At 39.9% G+C, this 17,936-nt stretch overlaps 1 protein-coding gene across 22 annotated transcripts in view; it reads right to left on the bottom strand.

The window, feature by feature from the left end:
* RBFOX2 (RNA binding fox-1 homolog 2) overlaps window positions 1–17,936 on the bottom strand; it is a 263,097-nt gene that overhangs the window by 170,198 nt on the left and 74,963 nt on the right. For all 22 annotated transcript variants that reach the window (XM_081250350.1, XM_081250369.1, XM_081250371.1 and 19 more), the window contains exon 2: window positions 14,819–14,869. In XM_081250350.1, the coding sequence (XP_081106476.1) occupies window positions 14,819–14,869 (51 nt within the window). The remainder of the gene's footprint in view (window positions 1–14,818; window positions 14,870–17,936) is intronic.

The raw sequence follows: 17,936 nt of genomic DNA, 5'->3' as shown, positions 1-17,936 counted from the left end.
TTCGTTAATAGCAATCACTTTTAAGTTAAATTCACAGGATCAAAAACTGCACTGAGGGCTTCCCTGGTGGCTCAGTGGTTAAGAATCCGCCTGCCAATGCAGGGGACACGGGTTCGAGCCCTGGTCCAGGAAGATCCCACATGCCGTGGAGCAGCTAAGCCTGTGCACCACAACTACTGAGCCCGCATGCCTACAGTCCATGCTCTGCAACAGGAGAAGCCACCTCAGTGAGAAGCCCGTGCACTGCAGCGAAGAGTAGGCCCCGCTCACCACAACTAGATAAAGCCCGTGCACAGCAAGGAAGACGCAACGCAGCCAAAGATAAATAAATTAAATAAATAAATTTATTTTAAAAAAAATAAATAAATAACTGCATTGAGGGCTTCCCTGGTGGCGCAGTGGTTAAGAATCAGCCTGCCAATGCAGGGGACACGGGTTCGAGCCCTGGTCCGGGAAGATCCCACATGCCGCGGAGTAACTAAGCCCATGGGCCACAACTACTGAGCCTGCGCTCTAGAGCCCGCGAGCCACAACTACTGAGCCTGTGTGCCGCAACTACTAAAGCCCATGCTCCCAGAGCCTGTGCTCCGCAACAAAAGAAGCCCGCGCACCGCAACAAAGAGTAGCCCCCGCACTCGCCGCAACTAGAAAAAGCCCGCGCACAGCAACAAAGACCCAACACAGCCAAAAATAAATAAATAAATTTATTTTTTTTTAAGTGCATTGATTACCAACAAGCAATGTCTAAACTGGACGTGAGCAAACTTTGGCCACCTGTCACTTGTTTACGTACAACCCACGTACAGTCCACAAGCTCAGACAGTTTTTACATTTTTAGTGGCTGAAGAAATCAAGAGCATATTTTGTGATATATGAAAATTACATGAAATTCAAAATTCAGTGCCCACAAATAAAGCTTTATTAGAACACAACCATGCTCAGTCGTTTCCATATTGTCTACGGTTGCATCTGTGCTGCAGCAGCAGAACTGAGTAGCTGCAGCAGAGACTAGATGGCCCCAAAGCTTGGAATATTTACTCTCTGATCCTTTACAGAAAATGTTTGCCCATCCCTGTTCTAAACGATTGATAAATGTGATGTCTGAGCCTTCGGTCAAGTACAAAGTTCTGGGTAATAAGTCCTATGGAGGCCCAGCCTCAGCAGCGAGCTCCCTCCCACCACCCCAGGTTTAGCAGGAGGACCACACAGGGCAAGTGGCCAACCTATGCTGCCTGTCAACTTGATCTCTCCTCTGCAGAAGTCAAGGGCACTGTGCTAGGCTCGGCCTGTTTTTTAGTTAATATTTATCAGCAATCCTATGAAAAGCATACCCATTTTACAAATGAAGAACCAAACCTAAGAGAGGTTAAACATCAGGCCCAAACTACAGATTGAATCCAGATCTGTCTGGCACCAAAGTTCTTTGCTCATTCCCCAGTGGTTTTCAAATTGTGTTCCGGTCAGCTGAGGGGCCTCATGGGCACAGGAAACCCAGAGGGTGGGGCCCCAGGCCTTCCACATCTTTTCTACTAGGATCACTCCACTTACATTTTTATATATTGTGTCCATATAATTTGTTTGAAGACGAGAATTTGCTGCTAAAAAATTTAGTCTGTAGATCAGTGTTCCTCTTCAAAACAAAAGCTAATTTTGGTGCCACTTATTATTACCACCTTTGGCAAATATGTCACAGAACTGGAAATCTTAATTTCCTCAGCTGCCAGTGGCGATGAAAACCCTGCCCCGCTGCATGCAGACCGCCACTCACCAAGATCAAACAAGAACAGATATGAAGCGATGTGTAAACCAGAGGACTACAGAAACATAATACAGAATTATCATCCCCTCACTAAAGGGCAGGGAGGGGAGCAACTAGGGAATTAACATTTGCTGCTGACCAAAGAAAAATCAAACGTGCAAGTAAAATGTAAAAAAAAACACATTCAAATAAAAGTAAGTAAGTAAAAGACACGATGCAGAGTGGAAATATCATCAACTTTGAAATCTAACACATTTAAAAATTCCCTAGTTAACAGCTACATAGCCATGGGTGATGGCTTAAATCTCTTTGAGACTGGGTTTCCTCACCTGCAAATGGGATGAAATAAAATAATACTGAATACTTGCTCAGTGCTTTATACAGGGCCTGGCACCTAATAAGTCAGTGTTCAATACATGTTAGCTCTCTTTTTATGGGGACCTCCCATTTGTTACTGTGAAATTAAGACCCACCTGCCAGAATTAACAAATGGGTTCCCTGTAACATAACAAAAGAACAGAATTACCTTAGATGATTCCATGAGCCACATGACAGCACAAAGCTGTGTGAGTACAGGCTGAAGGCACTCTCAAGGAACAATGGAAGATACTGACAACAGGAGATACACAGGCAGTCCCCTGCTGAAATGCTCTACTAATTCAATAAGGGTATTTACCGAGTGTTTTAAGAGCCTTCTATGGCTCCATAAAATGACAGATTTACATTTAATATCCACTCGACCAAACCCATTAAACTTGTAAGAGGCACTCTCCTGCTGAGGATCAGATATCTAGCTTCTTAAGTATTAGTTTTTCATATTGCTTTGGCAAGGCAAAGGCAATAAAACCTAGTTAAATTCTGAACAAAGTTTTTTTTCCTTTGTCCATAGGAAAAAAATCACAATACAGTAGTCTCTCTATTTCAAGAAGGCTGAAGATGAGCTTATTTTAATTTGTCCCTTTACCAAATTCTTACTGGGCATTTACTCTGTAAAAGGATTCAAGAATATTAAGAGGTAGAAGAGTGTCCTTGTTCTCACAGGACTGTGTGTGTCATCAACCTTTTCACCATAACATAACAGGCAGTGGTAAAGTGCTAATTGCAAAGTAGGAAAAATGTGCCTTGGGGGTTCGGTGGGCATTAATTAAGGGTCTGTACCCAGATAATTGCATCAGGCAACACTTCATGGAGGGGGGAACATCTGAAGTAGGATTTAAAGGATGAACTGTATTTAAACAGAGAGAACACCATAAGTAAAAAACTCAGAATTAAAACCTGTATTGATTTCAAAGCTACATTATCCCGCCCCATAATGTGGCTAAAACACAGACTACCTTACACGATTCAAAAGGAAAAAGACTGGTGCCAGATCACGGAAGGCCTGGAGTAACCACTAAAGTGTCTTCAGCAGACAGAAGCTAAGCAGAGTCTGAGACCCAGTGAAATCAGAGTCGTGCCTTTAAATGCGTGATTATACAGAACTTGCTGAAAGTATTTTCTGGTGACACCAAAGTTTCTAACATAAGACTGTAAGTCATCTGTTGTATTCCCCTGCCTCTCTAAGTCAACCTTAAATCAGCTCAGTATAATGGTATACAACTAATACTACTAAAAAAATAAAAATATTTGATCTATAACTGAAATGCACAACTATATTGTCCACCAACTACAAAGCCTTTTGCCTTATCTTCTACTTGGCTAGTTGGTTTCATTCTAAATCACTGCCATGGTTGTCTGTTAAAGAACAATGGGTTGAGGAGACATATCAAGCTTCTTAAAGTAACTCACCAAATGGTAGCTAGGTCTGGTTGTGGGAAGACTATCTGTTGCTTGGTGGTACTAACCACCAGAGCAAGGAGATCCTACTAACTACTTGGCCGCCCTAAGTAATTCTAGACAGGTGAATTTCCTAATTTTGAAAATTGCTAATAAAGGAAATTCTCTAATTTTCCTTTTATAAACAGTCCCAGTGATTAATAATCTTTAGTCATATAATTCTTTTTGATGGGCACATTAGAGCTCTCATTACAAAAAAATCAACAGCCTGTATACATAGAATTATGTCAATCTACTAGAAAGTGAAGCAGTGAAGTTATGATCCAACCATTTACAAAATACTTAATAAGCAATTGGGTCAATAGTGGACTACAAACTGTTCTAACGGCCTAAAATCACAGCAACCCCAAACTGAGCAAAAAGAGGCAAAGCTGGGGGAAGAAGTCAAACTCTGGCATAAAAGACAGGATGTGCCAAGAAACTAGGTACTGAAGAGGGAAGAAGAGGAAACAGCCACACTGTCCATTCTTCTGACTCAAGTCACTCAGCTATCCACAGAGCCACAGCAACCCTGTAGATTCAGAGGTGGGACGTTAAGTGATAAAAGCTCCCACAGTTTCCACAATGAAGCATGACACTCCCAAGAACCACAAAATCAAACCAACATAGGCAGAAGAGCCCTTAAAGGAAAAAGAAGAAAGTTGGGCCCAGAGATGAGAAGAGCTTTTCTAAACTTCATGGGAAGTTAAAGGTAGAGGTTAGTAAACAATATCAACCAATAAGACACTGCTGACCTAGGAAGTTTTTAAAAATTTAATCCTCACAACCACCTTACAGAAGTAGGCACTATCAGCCTCACTTTCACAGATGAGAAAACTGAGCCTTAGAGAAGTTAAATAATTTGCTCACAATCTTCATAATACTTCCCCAACTCCCTTGATCCGAACCTTATGGAAATGTTCATGTAGATGTGTTAAATGAGTTCAAATGATTAAAGGCAATTAGGAAAGATTTCATAAAACAGGGTAAGCTGTGGCCAGGGATCTTGAAGGATATTTAGGACTCTGCTGGAAAAAGGAGGAACATTTCAAGCACAAGGCACTAGGAAGAAATCACTATCCAGCAGAGGTAGCTGAAGGACTATGAGGAGACACACAGCAGAAGAAACATGTGGGTAGGGTGATAGTGAACAAGAGGTTGCAGAGAGCCTTGAGTGTCTGGTTCAGTTTGAACCAGATTCTGTTCAAGTCATAGAAGTCTCAAAAATAACTCCCTCTTTATATTTATGCTGCCAAGACCCATAATGAATTAGGTAAATAAACTTACACAGATGTCATTTCCCTCACACAGACATATTTTTCTTGGAAATATGGCAAAACTATGTTCCTTCGCTAGAAATTTCAAATCTATACATATAACTCATTTCACATGGTGAATAACTAAGAATCAAAAAGAAAATGAGGGGCTTCCCTGGTGGCGCAGTGGTTAAGAATCCACCCGCCAATGCAGGGGACACGGGTTTGAGCCCTGGTCTGGGAAGATCCCACATGCTGCGGAGCGACTAAGCCCGTGCGCCACAACTACTGAGCCTGCGCTCTAGAGCTCGCGAGCCACAACTACTCAGCCCGTGTGCCACAACTACTGAAGCCTGCGCACCTAGAGCCCGTGCTCTACAACAAGAGAAGCCACCACAATGAGAAGCCCACACACCGCAAGGAAGAGTAGCCCCTGCTCGCCACAACTAGAGAAAGCCCACGCGCAGCAACAAACACCCAACAAAGCCAAAAATAAAAAAATAAAATAAATTTTAAAAAAAAGAAAATGAGAAAGTAGACTTAAATCAGAGACTGTGAGAACTAATCATTTCCTTATAAAGCTTCCCTAAGGCCTCTTTCTGATAAAATAAACAAGAAAAATGATTTACTGACCCTAATACATGCCAAGAAATTTACATGTTATCTCTAATCCTACAACAACCTTTCAGAGTAGATACTATTCCTATTTTATAGAAATTGAGGCATAGAGAAGGCTGAAGGAAAAACTTCCCAAAGTCATATAGCCTGCAATGGCAGAGCTGATATTTAAACCAAAAGTCGGGTGTGTGTGTGTGTGTGTGCGTGTGTGCGTGTGCGCGTGCACGCGCACACCTACAGAGGAATTTCCATGAAAGCCAATGAACCTGGCTGATCCCTTACCATATCACATCCCTTAGGACACGCAGAAAGCAGCATAATTTCCCTTCACTACCTTAAGGGTTTTCTTGCCCAAACATGCCTGCCACTAAGGATGTGGAAAAGGCTGTGTCAGCCAAACACAAAGCCACTATAAACCTGCCAGTCTTCCTTGGAGCAATCACCAGGTCTGAAAAGAGATAATCAAATGCCTGTTTTCACAGTCTGTCTCATATGATAGTTATGCAGAGTTTATCCAAACTTAGCACATAAGGATGAAAACACAGTTTTGTTTTGTTTTATTGGGGGAAGGAAGATATGTCTTACAAAATTGCATAACTGAGAAAAAATATTTGCAAATTGTAAATATGACAAAGAACTTGTATCCAGAATATATAAAGACCTCTTACAATTCAATAATAAGAGGACAAACGAACCAAATATTTGTAACTAAATAAAACCAAATAAAAAGTGAGCAAAAGACTTGAACAAACATCTCAACAAAGAAGACATATGACTAGCTAATAAGCACATGAAAAGGTACTCCACATTGTTAACCATTAGGGAAATGCAAGTTAAAACCACAATGAAATACCAATATATATACTCAGTATAATCAAAGAGGTGGATAAAACCAAGCCACTATGGAAAACAGTTTGGCAGTTTCTTAAAAAGTTAAGCATAATACTTTTTATAATTTCTTCTATCACATTTCTACACTGAAATTTTTACAAGGTTTAGTCAAATATTTACCTATAGTTTATTTTCCTTTCAAATTGGATTTAATCCTTTCATTTTCTAGGTATTATTTTGATTTGCAATAGAAAGATAATGGTTTACTTGAGTAGTTTTCAAAAATAACTTCCATTACAACGGTTCAGCGACCCCCCCAAAAAAAAGTTAAGCATAAATTTACCATAAAACCCAGCAATTCTGCTCCTAGAAATCTACCCAAGAGAAATGAAAACATATATCCATACAAAGACTTGTGAGTGCTCATAACAGCATTACTCATAATAGCCAAACTGGAAATAATACAAATATCTATCAACTGGTAAATGGATTAACACAATGTGGTACATCCACGCAATAGAATACTATTCAGCAATTAAAAGTAATGATATGGTGATACATACTACAACATGGATGAACCTCAAAAACATTATGAAAAATGAAAGAAATCATACACAAAACACTACATACATATTATATGATTCTATTTACATGAAATGTCCAGAAAAGATAATTTTATAGAGTCAGAAAGCAGATCAGTGGTTGTCTGGGGCTGGGGTGGGTGTAAGGACTGACTGCAACAGAATTCAAGAGAATTTAGGGGGATGACAAAAATGTTCTAAAACTGGACTGTGGTGATGGTGACACAACTCTATAAATTTAATAAGATCCCTGAATAAGTACTCTTACACTGAGTGAACTTTATGGCATGGATATTATATCTCAATAGTGCTTTTTAAAAAGTAATTATTAAATATATATTTTTCTATATATATGTATGCATATATTTAAATAACTCCAGGGGAAACAAAAAAGTATATAAGGGAATGTAATCATAATATTATGGTTCCTCTATATTCAGTCATAATAATGTAGATATTATGTAAACATAAATCAGTAACGAACATTGATTTAACCATTTTTTGGTTAAATCAATGAGAAATTAGCAATTTTATAGACACTCCTTCCTTCTCATCTCTTAACAGCAGGAAGCCAAAGGATAGAGCCCCAAATTGATAAATCAAAAAATAACAGAATAAGCATGTTATTTAGGTACATGGCTGTAAGCAGCAAAATAAATAAAATGGTCTTTCCTAGGAGGGAAAAGCTTCTGAACTATCTACAGGATGGAATGATCTAAAATGCAACACTAAGTCTGAAGCTGATTAATGGTTTGAGAAAAGTGCTGATGCTGCAGCATCTACTAGCCCTTCATCCACTAGAGGGTGTAAGGCAACACCACAGAAGGACCTGAACCACTGATGGGTGACCCGATGTCAGATACTGAAGAGACGCAACCATGTGAATAAATCTTGCATTAAGGCTGAAAGTGGGGTTCTAGATAACCTAGTAGGAAGAAAAGAAAGCGATTTCACACTTTTTGTAATTTAAAAGCAAAGCAGAAGCATTTTTAGTTAAAAAAAGGGCCAGTAAAAAAAATTACTATGGATTGTAAGATATAAGAGAGGTATGAAACATTTTACTTCTGAACCTATTATTTTAATCCAATCTCCAACTGGGAGAGGGCAGTGGGATAAAATTTCTCATTCAACAATTAAGTACTAGCTGGAACTGATATTAAACACAGCAAATGATAAAGCTGTTGCCTAGACAGTTCTAAGGTTGCCTTTTGTAGGAGGCAGGGGGGGCAGCTCTAAAATTCCTTCTTTACAGCAACCACGACCGTTGTTTTAAAAAATGTACAATAGGTCATGTCGCTCCTTGCTTAAAACCTTTTAAAAGCTTCACACTCAACTGAGAATAATTTTCATTTATTCATCCAACAAATACTTCTTGACCTCCTACTACATGCCAGGCTCTGCTCTAAGCAAAGTCACAGCTTACAGAGAACTTATATTTTAGTGGGAGAGACAGACAATAAAGCACACACACTAGATAATTTCAGATAATGATGAGAGCGCTGAAGATAAGACTGAATGGTCAAGGTATGTATGTGGATAACTTTAAGATTGGTGTGGTCAGGGAAGCTTCTCTGAGGAGTAAACTTTGTCCCTGTGACCTGAATGAGAAGGTGAAGATCTGGGTCAAGAGCACTGCAGATCTAAGGTAGAGAAGACAGCCATTCCACAGACCTGAAACTGAGATCAAGCTCAACGAGTTCAAAAATGGAAAGAACGCCCAGTGAGGCTGAAGCTGGTGGTAAGACGGGGGAGGAGATGAATTACGGAGGTAGACAGTAAGCGCACACAGAAATACTCCTAAATCCATACAATGGGCTATGGTCCACCAAAAAAAGAAATAAAGTACTGACACATGCTACAGCAGGGATGAACCTTGAAAACATTATGCCAAGTGAAAAAAGCCAGTCACAAAAGACCAGACATTGTATGATTCTGTTTTTATGAAATGTCCAGAATAGGCAAATCCACAGAGCTGGAAAGTAGATTAGAGGTTGCTCAGGGCTGGGGGCGGGGGAATGGTGAAGTGACGACTAAAGGCTATGTATGGGTTTTCTTTAAGGTGGCATTTTTAAGGATGACAATTATTATAATTTTGTTTTTCAAAACTAAGTCTGCAATCCATTAGTGGGTTCAGAAAATCAATTTTGGTCAATTAATTGTTGGTCATAATCAACAGGTTTTTTTTTTTAATGGAATGGGAGAGAATGGAAAATATCACAGTGCTTAGAACATAGTAAGGGTAAGTATTATTTGGTAAGACTCATTTAACTCTAAGTTACATTTGTGTGTGTGTGTGTGTGTGTGTGTGTGTGTGTACGTGTACTGGGTCATAATGCAAAAGGTATTACTTACTAGAGGTTGCCACTTTTTTTTTTTTGGCGGTACGCGGGCCTCTGTGGCCTCTCCCATTGCGGAGCACAGGCTCCAGACGCGCAGGCTCAGCAGCCATGGCTCACGGGCCCAGCCTCTCCACGGCATGTGGGATCTTCCCGGACCGGGGCACGTACCCGTGTCCCTTGCATCGGCAGGTGGACTCGCAACCACTGCACCACCAGGGAAGCCCGCCATCTGTTTTTTAAGCTTGAAATCACTGAGCTAGAACTTGAACACCCTCACTATGTCCTCCATTCCAAATCTCCCCAAGGGAAGAAAAGTAGCCATCATTTCTTTGCCACCAAACCAAATGAGTATGACAGAAAATGCATTTGCTATTGCCCATGGCTCCCAATCAAAATAAGTAAAAGCCCTGAAAGTTCATTTGCAGAAAACTGGACAAAAATAAAGTCCATTCCAGGGATAACAAAGATAATTCATTAGAAAAAGGGAAATTTAAAATTCTCAAGAAGGAAGAAAATACTTTGGGGAAAAAAATCTCTTAGGTCATTTAAAATCTATACTCTAAATTAAAAGCAAGGCTTCTACTCCAAATTTAAATCCCTAATTATCCAAGTCACATCTGTCAACTTAAACATCTCCTCTGATATTTCCATTTTGGGGGACTCACTTGAGCATGTCTATATAATAGTTTTCAACATACTTTTAGAAAAGTGAAGGAAAAGACTTTTTAAGGAGCCACTGACTAGCATTTAAAAAATCAGAGTCTAATATTATGACATTAATCTTCTTTACATTAAGGATGCAAAATTATAAAAGGAAGGTTTATTTCATTCCTCATGGGCATGTTTTGACACTCCCAGGAAAGTAGTGTTCTCTAATCTAAATAGCAAATCATAATCATAGTCCACAGTGCTGCTGGTAAGCAAAATAAGTAAATTAATAAAATACAAAAAGATAAACTGTAAACCATAAGCTTTAACAAACAAAATAGGAAGTAAACTTGATAGAAATAAGTTATGCAAGGGACCTCTAGTTCATGTGAAGACTTTCCAAGCTGTTACATTCTCCAAAGATTCCATAGTATCTTATCTTGCCACACGAGGAAGAGAACATCCCCATTCAAAGAGGAGAGAACACTGACAGAAGAACACAAGAGGGAAATACAAGGCCTGGAGGCTGAGAATCCAGGACTCAAGTCTAACTGTGCCACTAACTCTGTGACATGGGGAAATTCATTTAAAAACCTCTGGTTTGGTTTTCTTAGCTACCAAATAGGGATAATAAAGCCGGACCTTCCTAGCAGACCTATTGTGAAGATCAAAACTGAATATACTGATACATGGAAGCATACACTGTGAGCTGCAAAATTCCTGACCAACATTAGTTTTCATAATTTACTAACATTCCTGGTTCCATAGCTGATGCAACACCTGAACCCAACCAAGAGTCTGTGCTCTCATCTCCAATGTGAATGGCAACGCTTCATGTCCACAGGTCAAGTGTGGGAAATGCACCGTGCCATAATCCCAAACCTGATCACTCCAGTTAAGGGAACACTCACTGTATTTCTTTACTCATAGCTAGGATGACCATACATCCCATTCATCAAGGTTTGCCTGGGACTGTTTCCACATTAGCATCCCTTTTCTCTCTCAAAAGTGCCCCAACTTGAATGATAAACTACACAGTCACCTTAATTACAGCAGACATAAGTTGTGGCACCAAGAGGTGACAGACAAGGGGCTAGCCTTAGGACTCCCACTGTACCTTCCAGGAGGCCCCTGAAAGCCATTCCAAATAAACGAACAATATGAGCAGAAACAGTAAGTTCGCTATGCAGAACTAAGGCCCCTTCTAATCAGATTGCTGCTCCCAGGTCCCTCCTGAATAAAAACTCTGGAGCTAATGCACACAAATATTCTCTCATTTAGAGAACATTACAAACCCACAAACTATTCCAACCTTAATCAACACTTGGGAACTCTATCATAAGCATGTGCACATACACGTAAATCACAAAGAGATGGTCAGCTAGGAACCTAAACCACTACATTGTGTCATCAACCTAAAATCCTGCATGGCCTTAGATAAAGCATTCAGCCTTTCTGAGCTGGTTTGCACTTCTGCTAATCTGGAACAATGTTTGTCTCCTCCACCTGCACGGAGAGACCACATTAGCAAGCACAGTGACGTGCTTGGAGTGTTTCATAAAAGCAATGGATTGCCATCCCATAAAGCCTGTTAACTAGGAAAGAAGGCTGAGGTGAGGTAACCTTGCATAAAAAAGCAAAACCTCTACAAGGTGACAGGTGGTTTCTTTTCCCCCTCCTTTCCTTCACAGGTTTTTTTTTTTAATCTTTTATTTCCTTTATTTTATTGATTTATTTTTGGCTGTGTTGGGTCTTCGTTGCTGCGCACAGGCTTTCTTCTAGTTGTGGCAAGCGGGGGCTACTCTTCATTGCGGTGCGCAGGCTTCTCATTGCAGTGGCTTCTCTTGTTGCAGAGCACAGGCTCTAGGTGTGTGGGCTTCAGTAGTTGTGGCACATGGGCTCAGTAGCTGTAGCTCGCAGGCTCTAGAGCACAGGCTCAGTAGTTGTGGCACACGGGCTTAGTTGCTCCGCGGCATGTGGAATCTTCCCGGACCAGGGCTTGAACCCATGTCCCCTGCATTGGCAGGCGGATTCTTAACCACTGCGCCACCAGGGAAGCCCCCTTCACAGGTTTTTAATTCAAATGTGTTACCAGGGGTGTATGTAACAGGGTGAAAAAGGCCACTGTAACAGTGAAATACTGGCCCACTTAGTGCTAAGGAACTTTGCTGTTGTAATTCTTAACCAGGGTTATGGACTCCTAGATTCATAAGTTCAATGTCAAGGGATCTATGAAGCCCCCAAATGATAAATAAGTAGAGTAAGTGAGCAGGCATACTGCACATGACCCCATTTTCCCTTTGTGAGTCAAGAGTCCCCAGTATAGAGGACCCTCAACAAATAGAGGACAAATTTCAGTGCTTATTCAGCTGCTAACCTGTATTGTTACCTTGGATAAGTCACTTTAATCTCTGTGTGCCTGTTTCCTTATCCTTCCAAAGGAAATACCTGCCTTATCCATTCAAGAGGTGGTGGTAAGGATGAGATGAGAAAATATTTGATGAAAGCTCTCTGCAGTGGTCAAAAGATTACCATTTTTATCTCTTTTAAAATCACCATTAGATGCTGATAGAAATCCTGTCTGGGGATGGTTCCTATCTATTTAGAAAAGAAACATAAAAGAATAAGGAAAAGCAAATAAAGATTCACACAACTAAAATTCACCTTCACCCCACTCTCTGGTTCCTGGATTTGCTGAGCCAACCACTCTGGGAAGATGTAAAGATCACAAGTTCAGTTTCTGCCCAACTCGGGCTGCTCAGTGACCAGTGTTTCACACCGATAAATGCCTCCCAAATCTCAGAGCATGAAGTGAGAGTTCACGAGGTTAGGCACGTTAATTAGCAGGACTCACCTGGATGCTGTATTCATCAAATGCAACAAGCAGCTAGTCAATATCCGCCTGTGTGCACTATGCTAAGGTCTCTAATTCAAAGATCCAGACAGAAAAACAAAATAAAGCCCAAGAAAATAAACTAAAATAAACCTGTCACCATCAGAATGTGCCTCTATGTAAATTAAGCAGCTATAAAGCACAGCAAAAGGGTCTGCATAGGCCTACAGCAGAGACAGTATGAGTAATGTGTAACAGTAAGGCTACAGAAGTGGGTCTGGCTACAAAAGAAAGGAAAAATACAGTAGTTCCAAGCAGAGACTACTTTTTGTGCTTTAACAAATTCCTCTTAATTCCTTTTGCTTAATTCCTTATTGATCTGTAATCCCCAGAGGAAGAACACAGCATTATACAGTACTTTTTCAGATTCTTTTAAACTCATTAAGTCTATTCCCATACTTAACTTTGATTCCGTTTACCTTCCTATATCTAAAATAAGCCTGTATCCAAAATAAGCAACATTTTATAAGTAAATATTTGCATGAGTATACAAAACTAGATTCAGAGACTGACCATGATCCCTTATGTTTTAAGGGTCCTTGGTAGAAAGTACACGATGAAATAGAAAATATCACTTGTTTTAAAGCAGCCCATAGGATTATAGTTTTTGACCTTGGCTACACAAATCATCTGTAGGAATTTCTAAATACCTGAATGGCTAAGCCCAATCTTAGACTCACTCAATCAGAATTGTTGGGGGCTAGATCTCCAGGCAACAGTATTTTTTCTGATATATGGCCAGGATATAGAAATACTATCAAAGGACATAAATTTCACAGCTTACAGAAGCTCTATCTAGGGCAGATCCAAAGCAGAAAGAAATAAAAGAAAGACCCTCTACATTCTCTTTAGGTTTGGGGTAAATGACTGTATCTTTCACCAAGAGCTTCCATAGGACAATCTTCAATTCGGACAATGATGATCCCACTGGGAGATGAACACAGAGATGAGCAGCATTTTCTTTCCCCCCTTTTCTCCATACCCTACCTGGGACCAGTCTGATGCCAACACAACACCAAAAGTACCAGAACTGGGCAAATACTCTCAATCTGGAAGGCCCTCAAATAGGTGACTATTGATTATGGGGCCATCCTGGTTTTTTAAGATCAGCTTCAGGGTTTTGATGAGATTTAATTAAGTTCTGGAAAGGGGAGCTATGTCAACCCTTTGGTTTAGCACTCTGATGACATATCCCTTGGACAAGCCTAATAATGGTGGCTTTTTTTGGGACAACCCTATAAGGAATGGTGGATAGACATTCAAAGATATAAATGATGGCTAGAAATTGAGAGATGTTTCTAGGAGCTACCATTTTAAATCTCCTGAAGAAGATCAATATCCCCAAATAGCAAAGAGGCTAGGTGTCTTAAGCCACACCATTTCTCTGAGGCAGCCTAACCTGTTCTACCCTAACTCTGTGTCAGCCTCACCTGCTCCAAATGGCAAAAGGATAGGGAAAGCATTTTACACACTCACCTAAACCATACTGAGGGTGTCCTGGCAGGAAACAGTTTTGCTCTAACCCACAATAAAGCCTGGGCTTTTTCTAATCATCCTCCCTATCTAACAAAGAAGGGCAGCAGAAACTACCCTCTCTCAAGAAAGCCTTCCCTGATTAAAACCATAAGGCTGAATTCCCCCAGGGAGGAGAATGGAATTTTCTTTTTGCAGATTATTGCAGGGACTCAAAAAATCTGTGCAGGCAGGGGCTAAGTGGCTGGGAATAAAGAGACAAGTCCAACATTTAGAATCATGAGACATCAAGAAAACCAGGTTAAAAAATTATCATACAGCCTGGGGAACAAAAAACAAAAGCAATTATGACTGTACCTGAGTGACTTTCCCCCTATAATATCCACAATTTCAATAATGTGATTACAATATTTTTAGGGTTAAGAAATATATTTTATTATATCTCTACATGTAAATTCATTGCTGAAATTAACCATATCACTCTCCAAAATAAATAATTTCAGGAAATGCTATCATAGCTTCCTTAGATAAAATACACACACACACACACACACACACACACACACACACACACATTATCTGAGTTATAAACAGCTTATACCAACCTGGCTGTCCCGTGCTGGGAATCCATGATAACCTGGGGTCAGAGGCTCGTTCTAAGACAAAGGAAAGAAAAGAAAACCGTAAGACAAAAGAAAGTGTTGAGAATCATCAAAATCATCCAAAATGATCAAACATAAATTTCTGCACCAGTTCCTAAGGTGTTCTACCTAACTATATACATCTCTCAGTTTAGCACGTATGGTATCAAAAAAACAAAACAAATAAAAAACAGTATCTGCTTAGGAGCACTATTCATAAACACTATGTTCCTCCTTGTACAGCTAAATCTGTTTCCTTCTCCATGTATCTCAAACAGAGCGCTACTGGGATTTGGGACAGATCAATTCCTAACTTCACACTGTGGAACTCTAGTATGCCCGGCCCTTAACTTCTAAAAGCCAGTAGGCTTTCAGTGTCCTGAACACTAGGACAACCAAAAACTTCCACACGTTTCCAAAAGTCCCCTTGTTAGGAAGGAGACAGTGCCACCCCTACTGAGAACTGTCTCTTGACCTGGAAAAGTTTTAGTCCCTCCCCTCTATCAATCTGCTTTCCTTCAGTTCTTTTAAACCTAGATGAAAGTCTACCTCTGTTCCGGACTTCCTCTACCATCCTACATCATTCTATGAACTCAAGTGACTCCTAATATGTGTAATAAGTTAAAATTTACTGGGTTGGGGCTTCCCTGGTGGCGCAGTGGTTGAGAGTCCGCCTGCCGATGCAGGGGACATGGGTTCGTGCCCCGGTCCGGGAAGATCCCACATGCCGCGGAGCGGCTGGGCCCATGGGCCATGGCCGCCGAGGCTGCGAGTCCGGAGCCTGTGCTCCGCAGCGGGAGAGGCCACAACAGTGAGAGGCCCGCGTACCGCAAAAAAAAAAAAAAAAAAGATCCTTGAGGGCAAGAATGATAGCGAATAAAAGCTATGCAAACCCTAATTTAATACAATGTCATACAATACGAGGACTCACTTATGGCTTACTTGACTCATTCAATTATTCAGTCAACATATATTGAATACCTAATATTTTCAAAGTACTGTTTAGATGACTGACAGAGTAAGTCAGTAAAACAAGCCCCTTGCCTTCAAGGGGACTTTTAAATGGGAGGAGATACATGTGCACACAAAGGTGTAAATGAGAATGTAGTGCTTTCATAGTTTTTCCAAGGTGCTCAACACAGCTATCTGAAAGATATGCATCCTCTTATTCCATTCCTACTAGCAAAACAGTAAGTTAAGAAGAATTTTCACTGATAGGATCTTCGTTTATGACGAGAGTAAACCTGCCACCTGATGGTACATCTGCTTGGATTATATCCATATCTTTGTTGATCATCGAAAGTCCACACTCCTTTCAAAAACATGAAAGCCAGGTGTCAACTTAAGCTCCCTGCACAGACCCCATGTCTTGCTCATCATGGCTTCCCCACAACCTAGCACAGCGTCTAACACACGGTGGACATTCAGAAGAATGTGTAAATAAATAAATGAGGTTTGATAACCAGAAATTATTAGGCATTCAGTTGCTGACTCAATCATAGACAACCCAAGTTCTCCTCTTTTTTCCTAAATCTCTATTTTGGAAATTTATAAGTTAAGTCTCCCTAAAGAGGGTACACCAAAGATAACTGCCTTTAAAAATTATAGGTGCCAAAATGATCCCGAGAAAGAACAAAGTTGAAGGACTCACATTACAAAGCTACAGTAATCAAGACAGTGTAATACTGCCTAAGAACAGACGTACAGACCAATGAAGTACAACTGAGAGTCCAGAAATAAACCCTTGCAGTTACAATCAACTGAGTTTTAAAAAGGGTGCCAAGAAAAGCAATGTTAGAAAGAATAGCCTTTTCAACAAATGGTGCTGGGACAACTGGATATCCCATGTCAAAGAATAAAGTTGGAACTCTATCTTACACCATATACAAAATTAATGCAAGACAGATCACAGACCTAAAATCATAAAACTCTTAGAAGAAAACAAAGGATTAAACCTTCATGACCTTTGGTTAGGCAATGGTTTCTTCAATATGACTACAAAGACACAAATGACGAAAAACAGATAAGTGGACTTCATCAAAATTTAAAACTTCTGTGCTTCAAAGGACACCATCAATTTGGGGATCTAATGTACACAGAGTGATTATAGTTAACAATACTGAATGATATACTTGAAAGTTGCTAAGAGAGTAGATTGTAAATGTTCTCACCACAAAAAATAAATAGTAATTATGTGACATGATGCAGGTGTTAGTTACAGCTATGGTGGTAACCACTTTGCAACATATAAGTGTATCAAACCAACAAGTTGTACACATTAAACTTACACAATGTTACACAATGTTAATGCCAATTATGTCTCAATAAAGCTGGGGAGGAAAAGACACCATCAAGTAAGTGAGAAGACAACTAACAGAATGGGAGAAAATATTTGCAAATCCTTTGTCCAATAAGGGACTTGTAGTCAGAATATAAAAGAACTCTTAGAAAGACAACCTGAATTTTTAAGTGGGCAAAAGTTGCGAACAGGAAGTTCCCCAAACAGGATATACAAATGGCCAATAAACACATAAAGAGATACTCAACACTGTTGGTCATTAGGAAAATTCACATCAAAACCACAATGAGATAACACTTCACACCCACTAGGATGGCTATAATCAAAAAGTCAGACAAGAACAAGTATAACAACAACGTGGAGAGACTGGAATCTCATACATTGCTGTTGGGACTATAAAATGGTGCAGGCACTTTGGAAATACTTTGGAAGTCCCTTAAAATGTTAAAAAAGAGTTACCATGTGACCCAGCAATTCCACACTAGGTATAACCAAGAAAACTGGAAACATACATCCACACAAAGCCTTGTACACAAATGTTCATAGCAGAATTATTTCATAATAGCCAAAAAGTTGAAATAATCCAAATGTCCATCAATTGATAAGTGGGTAAGCAAAGTATTGTATATCTATAACTGAATATTATTTGGCAATAAAAGGAATGAAGTGCTGATACAGCAAAGATGAATTTTAAAAACATCATGCTAAGTGAAAAAAGCCAGAGACAATAGGCCACAAATTATATGATTCCATTTATATGAGATATTCAGAAGGGGCAAATCC

This window comes from Mesoplodon bidens (genome assembly GCF_964165515.1).
Source record: "Mesoplodon bidens genome assembly, chromosome: 11".
NCBI classification, from domain to species: Eukaryota; Metazoa; Chordata; class Mammalia; order Artiodactyla; family Ziphiidae; genus Mesoplodon; species Mesoplodon bidens.
The sequence above is the reverse complement of the archived record's forward strand: the minus strand, read 5'-3'. Positions and strand labels throughout refer to the sequence as shown.